Source organism: Triticum aestivum, chromosome 3A (assembly GCF_018294505.1).
Source record: "Triticum aestivum cultivar Chinese Spring chromosome 3A, IWGSC CS RefSeq v2.1, whole genome shotgun sequence".
NCBI lineage: Eukaryota > Viridiplantae > Streptophyta > Magnoliopsida > Poales > Poaceae > Triticum > Triticum aestivum.
Genome location: NC_057800.1, coordinates 621,446,309 through 621,464,920, shown reverse-complemented (window position 1 = coordinate 621,464,920; position 18,612 = coordinate 621,446,309). Strand labels below are relative to the sequence as shown.

At 48.2% G+C, this 18,612-nt stretch overlaps 1 protein-coding gene across 1 annotated transcript; it reads right to left on the bottom strand.

The window, feature by feature from the left end:
* Positions 1-328: 328 nt before the first annotated feature.
* Positions 329-2,890, bottom strand: LOC123058804 (geraniol 8-hydroxylase-like). Its single transcript, XM_044481479.1, has 2 exons — positions 2,003-2,890; positions 329-1,121 (listed from the first exon to the last, which is right to left on the bottom strand). The coding sequence occupies exons 1-2, from the start codon at positions 2,888-2,890 to the stop codon at positions 516-518; spliced, it is 1,494 nt and encodes a 497-aa protein (XP_044337414.1). The 3' UTR covers positions 329-515.
* Between the last annotated feature and the right edge of the window lie 15,722 nt (positions 2,891-18,612).

Genomic DNA, 18,612 nt, shown 5'->3' with positions numbered 1-18,612 from the left:
TGTGATCCTGTTATCAAATGACAACACATTTCTATGGTCAGGAAACCTTAACCATCTTTTGATCAACGAGTTAGTCTAGTAGAGGCTTACTAGGGACTTAGTATTTGTTTATGTATGCACACATGTATTTAAGTTTTTGATCAATACAATTATAGCGTGAATAATAAGCTTGTATCATGATTAAGGAAATATAATAATAACCACTTTATTATTGCCTCTAGGGCATATTTCCAACATGTCTATGATACTATCCACTGTGAAATGTCTGAACATCGTCCATCTAGACCTTCTAAAGATGGTAATGCACTATAGTCAAAAGAGCAGGTATTTAAGATTGAAATTATTGTCTAGCAACCTGCACTAATTGAGATATCATAGTTATTCTAATGTGCCAACAAGAGAAAGGAAGTAGTGGATTGGTTGAATGTGTTGGTTCTCGATTCTCTTAGTGCAGGGACTCCATGCTCCATGGAATTCAAAGTACCGGAATGCCAACAGAAATAGCACCGTTTGAGTTACATTGGTTCAGCTATGGCCTGGAGAGGGGTGGCCAATGCTAGCACAATCCCAAACTTCTCCCTCATGTCCACCCCATTTCCCTCCACTTCTCTTGGAAGCCTCCACTCAAACCGGTACAGCAGTGTCGCAAGCATTAGATGCACCATGCGCACAGCCAGCGGCATCCCCGGGCAGATCCGTCGGCCAGAACCAAACGGAAGGAGCTCAAAGTGTCGACCTCGGTAATCCATGTCTTTCCCCAAGAACCTCTCCGGTATGAACCTCTCTGGTTCGGACCACAACTCGCTGTCTCGGCCAATCGCCCAGACGTTCACCATCACGCGCGCGCCCTTGGGCACTGTGTAACCTCTTAACTCCGTGGTCGCTTCGGCTTGGCGGGGTATAAGGAATGGAGCAACAGGGTGCAGGCGGAACACCTCTTTCACAATGGCCTGGATGTACTCGAGCTGGCCAATGTCCGATTCCTCGATTTCTGATTTGGAGCCAATGACCTGCGCGAGTTCTTCACGAGCTTTCGCCATGGCTGATGGGTTTTGTAGCAACTCAGCCATTGCCCACTCGAAGGTTGTTGCGCTTGTATCGCTTCCAGCTATAAACAAATCCTGTTTGATAAAAACGAGGGGATTAATCGAGTCTAAAAATAGTAATGTGATATATTCTTTCTTTTTATTGGGAGATGGGATATATTTTCTGGCTCTACTTTTCTGTTGGTCATTTGGTCCATTTTACTCATCACTTTGATTATGCCCCCCCCCCCCCCCCCCCATCTTCCATCTTCCATTAAGATAACCAAGGGCAAAATTAACAAACGCCCAAGTAAAATGGAGAATAGAATCAAAACATGAGTATTCATATCCGAACATGCACATGTTTTGGAAGACTGAGAAGAGCCCTTAACTCGTTAAGGAGCACGTTGGGTATAGAAGGTGAGATCATCTATTTGCAGATTGGCTGATTTTTTCCTTAATGCAGTCACATCACATGCCTAAACTTTTAATTCAACATTCACAATTCCTCATCCAGTCATCACATGTCACTTAAGAAGAGATCATCTATCGTGCAGATTGGCTATTTACTTTCTTAATGGCAGTCACATCACATGTATATAAACTATGAACTAAAGTTAAATTACACAAACATCACATAACCTCAGATAATGAAACTTTATCGTAAGTGCGTGTATTTTCAGGGATAGTTCTTGGTCCGCACTGAGAATTAGCCTGACCGAGGAACCTTCAATCTATAAGTTGCCCCATTAAAAAATCCCAGCCACCTTCTAAGTCTTTAGATCCCTCATGTAACCATGAATCCATGATCGTATCAAAGTTACACTGTATCTAAAGTTCTAAACTATAAATCCAGAATTGCGTTAGCATTTGACTGTAATTGCAAACTTCAAACAGTGCAACTTTAGGCATGACAGTGTCAATTTTAAGTGGCTTATTGTCCACCGAGAATTACTGAGAGAGAAAGAAGATACTACCGAAAGTAATGCGCGCAGCATTTCCCGGTCGAGTCCCCGGCCATTTTCCAGGCCGCGGTAGTCCAGCAGCACGTCGAGGAAGTCATCCTTGGGCGGCTCGCCGGCGGTGCGCTCCCGCATGCGCCTCTCGATCTGCTCGTCGAATATGGCATGCAGCCGCTTTAACACCGCGGCGAGGCGCTTCCTCAGCCGTTGCGGGTCGAGCGGCGCGACCGCTGGGAAGAAGTCCGACAGGTTGGGCAGCCCGGCGACTTCCGTGAAGCTTGCGATCACGGCCCTGAACTGCCCCGTCCCTTCTCTGTCGTCGAGGTCGGCGATGTCGGCTGAGAATATGGTGCAGGAGAGCAGGTTGAGCGCGGTGGTGAACACGACGCGGCTGACGTCCACGGCGGCGCCCTCTCGCGACAGCCGAGCGACGTGGGACACGAGCTGCTGCACCTTCTCGCGGCGGATGGACTGGTGCGCGTCGAGGCGGTGCGGCGCGAAGAGCTCCCCCGAGCAGAGCTTGCGGAGGGCGCGCCAGTGGGGGCTGCTGGGCGGGAGCCAGCCCATGGAGAGGCTGTCGTAGGCGCACGCGCGGGCGGCGTCGGACACGGAGCGCGCGGAGAAGGCGGCGTCGTGGCGCTGGAGGACGTCGCGGGCGGTGTCCGCGGACGAGGCGATGACGGTGGTGAGGGCGCCGAGGCGGAGCGTCATGAGCGGGCCGTGGCGCTCCGCGAGGCGCGCGAGGGAGCGGTGCGGCTGGGCGCCGAGGTCGAGTAGGTTTCCGATGAGAGGCCATGATGGGGGACCCGGCGGCAGGTTGCGGCGGGCGCCGGCGAAGTGGCGGATGACGTACAGAGAGGAGACGGCAAAAAGGATGCACGTTGCGTAGAGGACGAGCTCCATGGTGAGCTCCTCCTCGGTGTGACGGGAGGTACGAGGAATGTTGGACCACCGTTGCTCATTACTCCGTATATTTATGCTGTGATGATAGTCCGTATCTTTATTTAACAAGGAAAAAAACTGAGAAGGAAACATGGTGCCCACTGGAGTATAATTTTGTTCATAAATTAGATATTTTATAATTAAGTACTGTGATTTACTTGACACTTTATTACTAATATTAATGTGATTATGTATCAAAAATGAACATTAGCTGTCCTCGGTCCAACACGGACCCAAGCGGGCTGCCTCCTCCTCAAGAAAAGTCTAGGGTTCCCCTGCCTCTCGCCGGCGCTGCCGTCGGTCCGCCTCGTGTTTGGTGGTCTTAGGGCCATGGAGACGCGGTGAATTTTGGCCCTCGCCGGCGGGAGGGCTATTTTTTCACTTGTTTCTTCGAGTTTTGTCAGAGTTCATGTTCTGCTCAGAAAGATGAGACGGCATGACTCCCTGAAGATGGAATAAGGTTCTCCCTGCCTAGCCCCCGCCCCGATGGTGTGTCTAGCATCATCGGTGGGCATGTGGAAGTGTGTCTTCGGCGGATCTGTCCTTGATGGATTTGGCCGGATCTGGTTGTAGTTCGTCTACGTTCAGGTGTTTTCAGGTTGAATTCTTCCGATCTACGCTACTCTTCATCGATGTCCACGGAGGAGGCGATGCCGGTGGTAAGGGCGCCGAGGCGGAGCGTCATGAGCGGGCCGTGGCGCTTCGCTAGGCGCGCGAGGGAGCGGTGCGGCTGGGCGCCGAGGTCGAGTAGGTTTCCGATGAGAGGCCATGATGGGGACCCAACGGCAGGTTGCAGCGGGCGTCAGCGAAGTGGCGGATGACGTACAGAGAGGAGACAACAAGAAGGGTGCACGTTGCGAAGAGGACGAGCTCCATGGTGAGCTCCTCCTCGGTGTGGCAGGAGGTACAAGGAATGTTGGACCACCGTTACTCGTTACTGCTGATGATACCGTATATTTATGTTGTGATGATGTACTCCCTCCGATTTAATAATAGTAGAAGACAGTGGAGTGTTAAAGACATTCTTCTATTATTATGCGACGAAGTGAGTAGTCCGTATTTTTCTTTATCGAGGAAAACTGAGAAGGAAACATGATGCATACTCGAGTGTAATTTTGTTCACGAATTAGATATTTGTTTGTGAGTTGCAACGGGACATAAATATTTTATAAGTAAGTACTATAATTTACCTGACACTTTATTACTAATATTAATGTGACTGTGTATCAAAAATGAACATTAGCTTCGCTATGACAATTTCCAAGAACAAACGATGAAGAAAATGCCGGGAAAACGGAAGTCTTCAAATGGCTTTTAAGTAGGAGAGACAATACAAGTGACCAGAGCAAACCAATCCTAAATTAACCGAGGATTCAAGGGATGATGATTGCTTTGTCGTTATCTTTGGAGCAACCGGACATTGCTATGCGCTAGCACACATCGACTCAGTTTCTTATTTACAGGGAAGCTTTTTCTGCTGATTGGTTTTGCTTTGTCATTTTATTTTCGCGTGGTAGTACGCGTTTCATTTGTATATAATAAATGTCAAATTACAAACCACGTATACACTGACGTGAGAAAACTAAAAAAGCAACAGAACACTATCCTTTGCATAAAGGACCACAAGCCAAGAAGGAAAACAATGGGGCCGAAAAATCCCTTGAGTTTGACGCCAACATCCATCACCTTCCCCCGGCACCACCGCAACAACGATCGAAGAAAACCGTGCCGAATCATCTCTTTGCCCGAGCTTGACACGGTTCCATCGCTAATGTGTAGCTTCTCAGACCTTCAAAGTGGCTTACAAAAGGTGAAGCCATTGCCATTTAAAAAATCTGGCCGGGGCAGCACCCTGAACACGCCATCGAACTCCAGACCTGATGCCCCGTTCGACTAAACGTCGGAAGAGGAAACCACACTTGCATGCTGCAAACCACGAACCCAGCGCACGATCCACCGTCTTTCAGATTCCATCGACGCCGACCACAATCTGCTTCCGCTCCTGAACTACCTCCCAAACTCCGTGCCGGCGCTGGAGCAAACACCATCACAACGACAGAGCCCAAGGATGCGAGTCCACCACAAGGATGCCGTCGCCGCTGCTCTATCCCTTCTTGAACAGATTAGTTACCAAGTCCATAGCCAACCATGAAACATAACACATCGTCAGAGAAGGATTTGAAGCCTCTTTATTCAGCTCTGCCATCATGGTCGCCGAAGCCAAGACGTCAAACGGCCCAAACGTAAACTACCAGGGCACTAACCTATTGCTACAAAGGTCCGCACACGCGAGATCCGGCGACCCCCTTCACCATCGACGACTAAGAGGCCGTCAGCGAAGGGGAGCTGTCGGAGGACAACGCCAGAATTCTTGTCACAAGGGCAGACAATACCGCCTTTGTTTCTTTCCTTGGAAGAAACAAAATGATCCATATCTGCCTGCGCAACAGCCAAGAAAGCTCTCCCAAATACTATGGGACAATGATAATCTTCAGATTCTCAAAACAAAAAGATCAATAGGGTAAATAAACGAACCGAAAATGACATTGACATTCTGAAGGATACCAAAAGGTTCCTATCAGTTTTATGAGCAAGCTTAATAATCATATCATTTGGTTTCAATATTGACATTCCGAAGGATATCAAAAGGTTCCTATCAGTTTTATTAGCAAGCTTAATAATCATATCACCCATTACAAAATTGAAGGAGATATATGATTGTAAATCTTAGCATAAAGGCTATAAATGATAATATTAGTATGAGAACCCAAGCCACACATGCCAAAATAGTATGTGCTTCCGACAGAACACGACAAAATGGGTTTACCTAAGATTTTACCTTTCGTGCATCCATTAATATAAGAGGTTGTGTCTTTATCTAATAATATGTCATTATCAATCACTACTTTGTGTACAACAGGCTCGTTGATGATATCTATACGAGGTTTACTTCCGCACTAACTAACCTCCACTTTTTTCTTGTGCTTTTGCGTCTCCTCCCCATTGTGCCTTTTTTTTAGAATGTTGTATTTTGGGTCCAACTGAAATATTGCACAAAAAGAGATATGGCGGACACCAACCTGGCCTCCTTGGCTTTCTTGGTGTAGTGCTCCCAATTTTCTTTGGGTTCTTGTAAATGCTCGGAAAATCCTTTATGATTTGAGAAACAATGTTAGAGTCCACATGCAAAAAAAAAACATTTATTTCACCCGATTAGGAGAAGGTTTTAATTGGGTTTTACTTCTCCTTTACCCCCTCTATCCATATTTCATGATTCTTGATTAAATCAAATTTTGTCTAGCACCTCCCAAGCTTGAGCAATACTAAGGTCCATAAATACCCAGAGACTGATTTTCTGTAGGCTGAGCTCGATGGTACCTCATATCTTCATCCCTTCAACATTGCTTTGAGATCCGTGCTAGGAAACTAACTTACTACTTCAAACTTTCTTTTTTTCTCTCTCTCAAATGAAACAACGTATGGACTTCAAGCTTTCCGGTTTGAATAAACATTAGGATCTCAATGTGTGATTTTTTTTCAAATTTTTTGGTCCAACAAAAATATACAAAATGAGATTTTTTTTTGAATAAAATTATCATTTTAAGTATCTAAGATGCATGAAAAAGTCTGAACGTTTTCTCCCACATTGTAGTTAGAATGTTTTGTTGTCCGCCGAGGAGGCGATGACGGTGATGAGGGCGCCGAGGCGAAGCGTCATGAGCGGGCCGTGCCGCTCCGTGAGGCGCGCGAGGGAGCGGTGCGGCTGGGCGCGAGGTCGAGGAGGTTTCCGATGAGAGGCCATGATGGGGGACCCGGCGGCAGGTTGCGGCGGGCGCCAGCGAAACGTACACAGAGGAGAGACGACAAGAAGGATGCACGTTGCGTAGAGGACGAGCCCCATGGTGAGCTTCTCGGTGTGGCGGGAGGTACAAGGAATGTTGGACCACCGTTACTCATTACTCCGTATATTTATGCTGTGATGATAGTCCGTATCTTTATTTAACAAGGAAAAATGAGAAGGAAACATGCTGCACACTCGAGTATACTTTTGTTCATAAATTAGATATTAATAACAACTCCTTTCGTCCCATAATATAAAAGAAAACGTCTTATATTATGAGATGAAGGAAGTATTTTATAAATATGTACTGTACTTCACCTGACACTTTATTACTAATATTAATGTGATTTTGTGTGAAACGAAGGAAAAGAAGATTGGATCGGCGCACCCAACATGGTGGCCTTGGAATGTATTTATATGGGTGCACTAGGGCACAGATTACAGGTAGTTACAGGAGATAAACACAAATATTAACAGACTCCTATATCCTAACAATATACGGTTTAACATCCCCGCTCAATCTGAACTTCCTTCGCGAAGATTCAGATTATATCTGTTTGAGACAAACGGTGCCTCGGCTAGTGGTTTGGTGAAGAAGTCAGCAACCTGTTCCTTGGAAGAGATGAACCTAACATCCAACGCTTTGGCTGTGACTCTCTCACGAACAAAATGGAAATCCACCTCGATATGCTTGGTCCTGGCATGAAACACTGGATTGGCAGACAAATAAGTGGCGCCTAGGTTATCACACCACAATATAGGAGGTCGTGGCATAAACACGCCAAGCTCTCCAAGAACTGACTGAATCCAGATGATCTCCGCTGTGCCATTGGCAAGTGCCTTGTACTCAGACTCCGTGCTGGATCGTGAGGCTGTGGCCTGCTTCCGTGAGCTCCAAGAGACAAGGTTGGGACCAAGAAAGACAGCAAACCCTCCTGTGGACCTGCGATCATCGCTGCATCCAGCCCAGTCCGCGTCAGAGAAGCAACTCAACACCATTGATGGGGACTTGCGGATGGACAGGCTCATACCACGAGTGTACTTGAGGTACCTCAAGATCCTTTTAGCTGCTGAAAAATGGACAGTCGTAGGTGCATAAAGAAACTGACAGACACGATTCACAGCAAAGGAAATATCCGGCCTGGTCAACATCAAGTACTAAAGAGCTCCAACCAGACTACGGTATGTAGTACTGTCATCCTGAGAGAGAGGTGCCCCACTATCTTTGCTGATCTTCTCACTTGAGGACATGGGAGTAGTGGAGACTTTACAATGTTCCATATTAGCACGGTGAAGAATGTCACCAATGTACTTCTGTTGAGAGAGCACAATCCCCCATGGTGACGACTTCACCTCAACTCCAAGAAAGAAATGCAAGGGACCAAGATCCTTGAGCGCAAACGTGGCATGTAGGTCAGCAAGTAGCTTGGTCGTTGCAGCAGGTGAAGAGCTGGCCACAATGATGCCATCCACATAGACGAGCATAAACATGGTGACACCGCCATGATGAAAAACAAGCAGAGATGTATCTGCTTTAGAGGCCACAAAACCAAGTTGAAGGAGACGTGAGCTTAACCGGGAATACCAGGCTCTGGGGGCCCGTTTAAGTCCATAGATAGCTTTGCTCAACTTGCATAGAAACCGAGGAGCAGCAGGATCCACAAACCCAGGGGGTTGACGCATATACACATGTTCCTAAAGAACTCCGTGAAGAAAGGCATTCTGAACATCCAACTGGCGAAGACACCAACCTCGAGAGACAACAATAGAAAGAACCAGACGAACAGTAACCGGTTTAACCACTGGACTGAACGTGTCATCATAGTCGAGACCATAGTGTTGCTTGAACCCTTTGGCGACAAGACGAGCCTTGTGACGGTCAACAGTGCCATCAGCCTTGTACTTCACTTTAAAAACCCATTTGTAGTCGATTACGTTAACATGAGGTGGTGGTGGAACTAAGGTCCACGCACCATTGAGGCGAAGAGCATCAATCTCAAACTGCATCGCAACACGCCAAGCAGGAGATGCCATGGCCTCACGGTGATCACGAGGTTCCCTGGAGACCAGAAATGCACGGCGTGACGGATCATACTTGACAGTGCCATCCGTACGATGAGCAGGTTTGCGCGTATGATCACGTGTGCGCGTGACCATTGCATGGGCAGGAGGCGGCGGAGCAGAGGATCTGGGAGCAGCCGCTGAGGAGGGAATCGGATCCTCCTGGGATCCCGTGTCGCCAGCGGACGCAACGGGAGAATCTGGCGGCGATCCCGAGGAGGGAACAGACGTCGCATGCGCGTCTGTCGCCGAACCGGGCCGCCCCACGGACGGGCTGCCAGACACGTGGGCAGCAGCCAATGGCGAATCGGGCACGCAGGGAGCCGGGCCAGTGGTGGGGCCCGCCACTGAGGGGGCCAGGGCGCGCGGAGAGGCGACCGGGCCATCAAAGGCCGCCACGTGGGCCAACGGGTGGGGCGCCTCCTCACGGTCGCCTGGCGCGTCGCTGTCGCTGTCGGTCGCGGCTGCATGATCCGAGGCCGGATCAGCTCCGGATCCTGTGCCCGGATCAGCTCCGGATCCTGCGCTGGCACACCTGGGATTTTCTGCGCCGGAGTGGATCCTGCATCCAGGTTAGAAGACAGAGCAGATATACCATAGTTCATGTGGTCATGCGGGAATAAAAGGATGGTTTGTTCGGCAATGCGGGGTGGTATGGGAGAGGCAGACGGGTTGGCAAACGGAAATTTTTTTTCATCGAACGTGACATCTCTAGAAATATAAACACGAGCCGTGGGTAGATGAAGACACTTATCCCCTTTGTGACGAATGTTGTAGCCAACGAACACGCATTGTTGGGATCGAAAGGCGAGTTTGTGTGTGTTGTAGGGACGCATGTTGGGCCAGCAAGCACAACCAAACGTACGAAGCGATGTGTAGTCTGGTTTGGTGTTGAACATTTTTTCCATAGGGCTAAGGTTGCCAATGACACAACTAGGTAAGCGATTGATAAGATAGCATGCGGAGAGATAGGCCTCATCCGAAAAACGTAGCGGCATAGACGCATGTGATAATAAAGAGAGCCCCATGTCAACAATATGACGGTGCTTCCTTTCAGCAGAACCATTTTGCTGGTGTGTGTGGGCAAGATACATGATGCATAATGCCAAGTTGACGAAAGAACGTGTGGCTAAGCTTCTCGTACTCCTCACCCCAGTCAGATTGAACGCATAAAATCTTGCGGGACAAAAGGCGTTCAACATGAGCAAGGAAGTCACAAAAAACATCAAACACATCACATTTTCTCTTGAGAAGATAAATCCACACAAATTTACTATAATCATCGATAAATGAGACATAGTAATGGAACCCACCAGATGATGTTTTGGCAGGTCCCCACACATTCGAAAAAATAAGTTCTAATGGGAAGGAAGAGACACTCGAGGATCTAGGAAAAGGAAGCTGGTGTGCTTTGCCTTGTTGACATGCATTACACACGTGGGTCATAGACCGACTAGAAGAAGCTAATTTATTGGATGATAAAACGTGTTGAACGACTTGGGTGGAAGGGTGTCCAAGCCTCGCGTGCCAATCTTCTGCTGACAACCTAACTAACGAAAGAGCATGATGAGATGATGGCCGAATGGGGTAAAGCCCATTTTCACATCTGCCTTGAAGTAGAACCCTCTTGGTGATCAAATCCTTCATAAGAAAATGAGTAGGATAGTACTTTAGATAAGCATGATTATCAACAGCAAGACGATTGACAGAGAGAAGGTTTTTGTCAGCGTTAGGGACATGCAAGATATTGCGAAGTTGAAGATTAGCAGAAGGAGTAGGAAGAATTGCATAACCACGATGAGCTATGTGCAAACCTGATCCGTCAGCTGTGTGGATGCGATCTCTCCCTGGATACTTCTCCCGAATCGCGAGGCGGTCCAGATCGCCGGTGATGTGGTCCGTGGCCCCGGTGTCGGTGAACCAAGCCGGGTCACCTAGGATGGAGGGAGGAGACGCAACAGCAAGGCCGGCCATCTTGGATTGTGGCGGCTGGAACGCATGGTTGTAGCGCTGACCACACTCCCAGGCATAGTGCCCCGGACCGCAGCAGAGCTGGCACTGAACGCGGTTATCGCCGCGGTCACCGTAGTCACCGCGATCACTGCCGCGATTGCCGCCAAAGTCGCCTTGTTGGCGCAAGCCGCCGCCACTGCGGTTCCCGCGATCGCCGCCACGAGAGTTGTTGTTGTAGCCGCCGCGATCTCCAGAGTTGCCGCGGCCCTTGCCGCGGTAGTTGCCCTTGCCCCGATTGGAGTTGTTGGTGTTGCCGGTGGAGTCCCGAGCGACGTAGTTGACGGAGGAGCCGCCATGCTGAAGATGAAGACGAGTAGCGTTGTACTCGCGGCGCCGTTCGAAGGAGATCGCGTGGGAGTAGAACTCACCAAGCATCATGCCCTCGGGACAAGTGGTGTACGCGGTGATGAGAGGCTCGTAGTCGCTGTCGAGGCCAGTGATGACGGCGGTGATGATGTCCTCGTCGCGCATGGGGCGGCCGACAGCTGCAAGCTGATCGGCGTTGGCGCGGATTTTGACGAAGTAGTCCGCCATGGAAAGGGTTCCTTTCCTGAAGACCGCCATGTCCATCTTGATCTGGACGATGCTGGCGCGGCAATGGATGGTGTACATCTCCTCGACGTGCGACCAGATGGCACGAGAGGTCTCCAACTGATGCACTTGCTGCAATACCTCATCAGAAATAGAGGCGAGGAGGTAGCTGAGGACGATCTGATCCTGGCGGAACCAGGTGGCATACTCCGGATTGGGGGTGTGCACCCCCTTTTCATCAGGATCCAGAAGCTTGGGGGGAGCTGGGAGAGTGCCATCGACGTAGCCCGTGGCGCCAGCTATGCGAAGAAGGGGAAGAACTTGAGCCTTCCAGAGGAGGAAATTGGAGGTGGTAAGCTTGACGGTGATAAGGCTAGCGGAGGGAGGGGGAACGGCAGAGGCCGGCGGCCCATTGAAGGCGGCGGGCAAGGAGAGCGTGGTGAGGGCGGCGGAAGAGGAAGATGAAGCTGTAGGGGAGCCCATGATGCGATCAAGCGGGTAGGCCTGATACCATGTGAAACAAAAGAAAAGAAGATTGGATCGGCGCACCTAACATGATGGCCTTGGGATGTATTTATATGGGTGCACTAGGGCACAGATTACAGGTAGTTACAGGAGATAAACACAAATATTAACAGACTCTCATATCCTAACAATATACGGTTTAACATTTTGTAGTATAAAAAATGAACATTAGCTTCGCTGTGACAATTTCCAAGAACAATCGATGAAAAAGTGCCGGCAAAACCGAAACGGAAGTCTTCAAATGGCTTTTAAGTAGGAGAGACAATACAAGTGACTCGATCAAACTAATCCTAAATTAACCGAGGATTCAAGGGATGATTCCTTTGCCGTTTGTCGTTATCTTCGGAGCAACCAGACACTGCTATGCGCTAGCACGCATGGACTCTGTTTCTTATTTACAGTGAAGCTTCTTCTGCTGATTGATTTTGCTTTGTCTTTTTCTGTTCCGCGGTATCAAATTACAAGTCACGTATACACCGACATGACAAAATTAAAAAAAAGCAACATAACACTATTCTTTACGTAAAGGATCACCAACCAAAAAGAAAAACAATCGGGACAAAAGAATCCCTTGAGCTTGATGCCAACGCCCATCATCTTCCTCACGCACCACCGCGAGAACCATCAAAGAAACTATGATGGGCCACCTCTTCGCCCGAGCTTGACACGGCTCCATCGTTGATGTGTAGCTTTTCAGAGCTCCAAAATGGCTTACCAAAAGTAAAGCCATTGCATTTGAATGAATCTGGTCGGGGCAACACCCCGGACACGCCATCAAACTCCAGGTTGAGCGCCCCTGTTCGACTAAACGTTGGAAGAGGAAACCACACTTGCATGCTGCAAACCACAAACCCAGCCCATGCTCCACAGTCTTCCAGATTCCATCAACGCAGGCCACAATCTGCATCCGCTCCTGAACTACCTCCCAAGCTTCGCGCCGGCGCCGGAGCAAACGCTGTCATAACGACGGAGCCCGATGATAAAAGTCCACCACAAGCATGCCGTCGCCGCCGCTCTATCTCTGCTTGAACAAACTAGTTCCTAAATCCATCGCCGAGATGAAACATAACACATTGTCTAAGAAGGATTTGAAGCTTCTTTATTCAGCTCCGCCATCGACATCGCCCAAGCCAAGACGTCAAACGACCCAAAACATAAACTACTAGGGCACTAACTTATTGCTACATAGGTTCGCACACACGAGATCTAGCGACCCCCTCACCATCGACGACCAAGAGACCGTCAACGAAGGGGAGCCACCGGAGGACATTATCGGAATTCTTGTCGCAAGGGCAGGCGATAAAGCCTTTGTTTCTTCCCGTGGAAGAGAGAAAGCGATCCATATGTGCTTGTGCAACATCCAAGAAAGCTCTCCCAAATACTATGGGGCAATGACCATCTTGAGATTCTAAAAAAAGATCAATAGGGTAAATAAATGAACCAAAAATGACATTAACATTCTGAAGGATACTAAAAGGTTGCTATCAGTTTTATCGGCAAGCTTAATACTCATATCAGTCGGTTCCAATATTCACATTTCGAATGACAGTGTCCTGGACTAGGGGGTACTAACCTAGTCGGCCCATGTTCCTCGGGCTGGGTTGATGTGCTCTCATTCTTCTCAGGGTGGACTCCGGAAGCCGCACGCCGGAGGCGAGATCGGGACTGCATCTGCCGAAGACTTGACGTGTACTCCAAGACTCCTCCTGCCGCCTACATGCCTAGATACCGACCATGTAACCCTAGATACCCTACTTGGCGTGTATATAAGCCAAAGGGTTTAGCCCGTAGAGGGGGTTCGAACACAATTACATTCACCTAGCCCTAGGGTTAGAACACATCTTACGATCTAGAGGTAGATCAACTATGTATTCAATACATCTCCATTAATATAAACAAGAGCAGGATGCAAGGTTTTACCTCCATCAAGAGGGCCCGAACCTGGGTAAAACATTGTCTCCCTGTTCCAGTTACCATCGATCCGAGATCCACAGCTCGGGTCCCCCTACCCTGAGGTATGTCGGATTTTCACATCGACACTGGTGCTTTCATTAAGAGTTCTGATGTGTGATCACCTAAAGGACTGATGGCTCGTATGCAGATCGACTGCGACAATGGCTGTGGGAACATCTACGTTCCCGACCAATTTTTTGTGTTTGGCAGCATGATTTTCTGCGCCAACTCGACAGGCCATCTGACCACCGTCGAAAACTACGCTTCGGACTAGATCGTGACTTTCAGAGGCTTGGAGTACACTGAGGATTCCCGCGGCGAGCTTGTCCTGTGTGACGTCCGGATAATTAAGCTACAGTAAACCCCTGATAAAGGTGCCAAGTCATCACATTACTGCTGCTAATCCTCACCTGATCCAAATCACTGTTCAGATTCAAATTCAAATTTAAAGTAAAAAATTCAAATTAACCTCGCTCATGACTCGCTTTTGTGCGGGCGAAGATAGTTGGCTAGCCTGCAATATCCATAACAACGAGACAGGCACCTTAGAAACGCACGACACCAATGGAAAGCCTCATCGTAATAAAAACAAACATAGGCATAAGAATGGCAGAAGCGACTAATACGTCTCCAACGTATCTATAATTTATAAAGTATTCATGTCATGTTTACAATAATTCTATATGATTTTGGTATGATTTGAATGGAACTAACCCGGATTGACGCTATTTTCAGCAAAACCACCGTGGTGTTGTTTTTGTGCAGAAATAAAAGTTCTTGGAATTGGATTAAACTTTTTGAAGAATTATTTTGGAACAAAATAAAAATACTGGAGTAAAGACCCACTGGGGGGGGCCCTGATGCCCACACCAGGGTGCGTCGTGGTGGGTAGTGGGCACCTCGAAGCCCATTTGGACGTGAGACCGATGAAAAAAAATCCTATAAATACAAAACCCCCCAGAAATAACCCTAAATCAGAAGTTTCGCCGCTGCAAGCCTTTGTAGCCACGAAAAACCAATTTAGACCCTGTTCAGGCACCAAAACACTATATAAGGAGTACTCAGGTATCTCCGCCTAGGGTTCTTCTTCTCCAAAGCATTGATATGCGCACATGTGTCGTGTCTGCGTATGGAACGCCGCCGATACATGTGTCACCAGAGTATCCTGTTTTCTGATCTAATCTGATATGATTAAAAAAGGAAAAAAACTGACACGCCGCCGCGATGCCGGCGACACGGGAGCGTCAGCGATCCCAATAAAAGCCCACCTCCTAAGAGCATCTTCAGCCGTTCGGCCCCTGATACGTCTCCAACGTATCTATAGTTTTTGATTGTTACATGCTATTATATTATCAACCTTGGATGTTTTATATGCTATTTTATATGATTTTGGGGACTAACCTATTAACCTAGAGTCCAGTGCCAGTTTCTGTTTTTTCCTTGTTTTTGAGTATCGCAGAAAAGGAAAACCAAACGGAGTCCAATTGACCTGAAATTTCACGGAGATCATTTTTGGATCAGAAGAAGCCCACGGAGTACCGGAGATGGGACAGAAGAGTCCCGAGGCCACCACGAGGGTGGGGCGTGATACGTCTCCAACATATCTATAATTTTTGATTGCTCCATGCTATATTATCTACTGTTTTGGACTATATTGGGCTTTATTTTCCACTTCTATATTATTTTTGGGACTAACCTATTAACCGGAGGCCCAGCCCAGAATTGCTGTTTTTTGCCTGTTTTAGGGTTTCGAAGAAAAGGAATATCAAACGGAGTCCAAACGGAATGAAACCTTCGGGAACGTGATTTTCTCACCGAATACAACTCATGAGACTTGGACCCTATGTCAAGCCAACTAATAGGAGGTCACGAGGTAGGGGGGCGCGCCTCCCCCCAGGCGCGCCCCCACCCTCGTGGGCCCCACATTGCTCCACCGACGTAGTTCTTCCTCCTATATATATCCACGTACCCCCAAACGATCAGATACGGAGCCAAAAACCTAATTCCACCGCCGCAACTTTCTGTATCCACAAGATGCCATCTTGGGGCCTGTTCCAGAGCTCCGCCGGAGGGGGCATCGATCACGGAGGGCTTCTACATCATCATCCAAGCCTCTCCGATGAAGTGTGAGTAGTTTACTTCAGACCTACGGGTCCATAGCTAGTAGCTAGATGGCTTCTTCTCTCTTTTTGGATCTCAATACAATGTTCTCCCCCTCTCTTGTGGAGATCTATTCGATTTAATCTTCTTTTTGCGGTGTGTTTGTTGAGACCGATGAATTGTGGGTTTATGATCAAGTCTATCTATGAATAATATTTGAATCTTCTCTGAATTCTTTTATGTATGATTGATTATCTTTGCAAGTCTCTTCGAATTATCAGTTTGGTTTGGCCTACTAGATTGGTTGTTCTTGCCATGGGAGAAGTGCTTAGCTTTGGGTACGATATTGCGATGTCCTTTCCCAGTGACAGAAGGGGCAGCAAGGCACGTATCACTACTAGAAAAACCGCTACTAATGGCGCACCTAATTTGGCCATTAATGGCGCATCACTGGTGCGCCATTACTAGTACGCCATTAGTATCTGGTATACTAATGGCACACCACTGGTGCGCCATTAGTATAGGCCACGGTGCGCCATTAGTATGCCTCCCAGGGGCCATGTATACCCAGGTGCTTTGGCATACTAATGGCGCACGACCACGAGATGCGCCATTAGTAACCGCGGCATACTAATGGCGCACTGTCCAGTGATGCGCCATTAGTATGCTTTGTCATACTAATGGCGCACTGTCATGTGATGCGCCATTAGTATGAATATTAGGTTTTTTTTATTTTTTATTTTCTGTTTTTTGCACAGGTTACAAAATGTATAATTTGACAAAATATAGACAGCACACATCAACAACAGATTCATCGAATACAATAGAAGATTAGTCTTTGAATACAATTCATCATATTAGTCTCCGAATACAATTCATCATATTAGTCTCCGAATTGAAAAGACCGAACAAAGATAGAACATTATATTACAAGTCTCGAGACCGCGAGTAGCGAGTTTGTCTTCACATTACAAGTCGATATCGATCATCTAAACTACCATCACATAGAAGAGAGCTGCGGTCATCACGATGAGCATCATCACGATGAAACTCGTCTTCATCCGGTTCCTCCAACGCTCCCTCCCCTCTCCCGCTAGATAGCGGGCGTATCTAGATTCGGCCTCGGCCCTAGTGGTGTACCCTTTGTAACTGTTACCGCTGAATCGGTGAACCTGTCTCCGACACTCCTCCCAGTCATCGTAGACTCCGGGAACCTTACCCTTGTACACGACATACGTCGGCATCGCTGTGCACTAGCCAAACGAAACGTTAGTACCAATTCACAGACAATACATAAGCAATATATAAGTATGCAACAGAACGATCGGAAGAGAAAAGCAAGACATTAATAGCATCGATTACATCTAAGTTGAACGACTCTCGAAACCAAAGAGACATACTACAAGTTCATTAAAGTTTAATTACAACATGAGCCAATCGATGTTTCAGAACTAGACACAGCATCACTGCTTTCGACTCGACTCAAGGGACCGGAGCGTGGATGAAGCCGCCGTCTATCATGGGAGTCATGAAATAACGGTCGTTGTCAGCCTGCATTTGTAGCATTGTGTCGATGTCACTGTTGGACGGTTGATTGTTGAGGTAGAACTGCCCCGAGGTACGAAGGACATCTTGATGGATGATTTCCGCAAACTCCGACTGGATGCGAAAGAATTCTTGTCGGAGGTCCGCGTCCTGGATTGCCGACACGCTCTTTGCCCAATCTTTGAGTTTACTCGGTAGCAGAAGTTGATGATGGTCCCGTACGATCGCCCGCATGTGATGGATGGCGTAGTAGGCACCCTTCTGACTGCCAGGCGGCTGCTTGACGCAGCAGAACGTCGTATTGTGGGAGAACACGTGCTTGTCGTACTTACGAATAGGCCTGGTGAAGGTGCCTCTAGATTTGGCGTAGCCGGGGAGAACATCATCAAGAACCTTCTTGACATTTGTGTAGTCTACGTTCGACTGACGGTCCGGGTCGAAATACGTGGCCATGGAATATTTGGGGCTTAGGAGGATGAGCGTGCAACGTGTGTCACTGCAGAAAACACGGAATGTTAAAAGAAAAACGATCGAAATGTAAGAATTCATATGTTACGGGCCGGTTGAGGGGAGGACTTACTCGGGAAAGTAAGGCACGAGGAAGTTATCCTTATCTTGGTTTGCCAGAATGACACCTTCGAGGTAAGAACTCGCGACTTGCCGGTCCCCAGCGCTGCCCAAGATCTTGGCACGCATGTAGAAGGGGTCGACTATCACAATGTCTGGGGTCTTGTCGCGAATGATCCGCATCTCCATACTCAGCGAAAATAGCCGAACGAAGGTGTAGTGCAGCGGATGAAGGTTCAACATAGCGTGGATGTCATCAAAACACAGGACGATCGTACGCCCGATGGAGTTATCCACAAAGCCCTTGCCCTCTGGCACCTTGGCCGCGAAAACCGGGTATGCCACATCCTTCTCTCTGAGACGCCGCTTCTCCAAAGAAAGAACACTGTCATGCAGACTCCGCATAGCACCGGTTGCAGCATTGAGCATATTTGTCGGTAGCATCGCCCTACCCGCCACATGCACCCTCCTCGAGATATCCTACGGTGAAGGTGGCCCGTCCTGAGCACGGATCGTACTCGGTGCCGGCTGGCTCGCACCCTTCTTA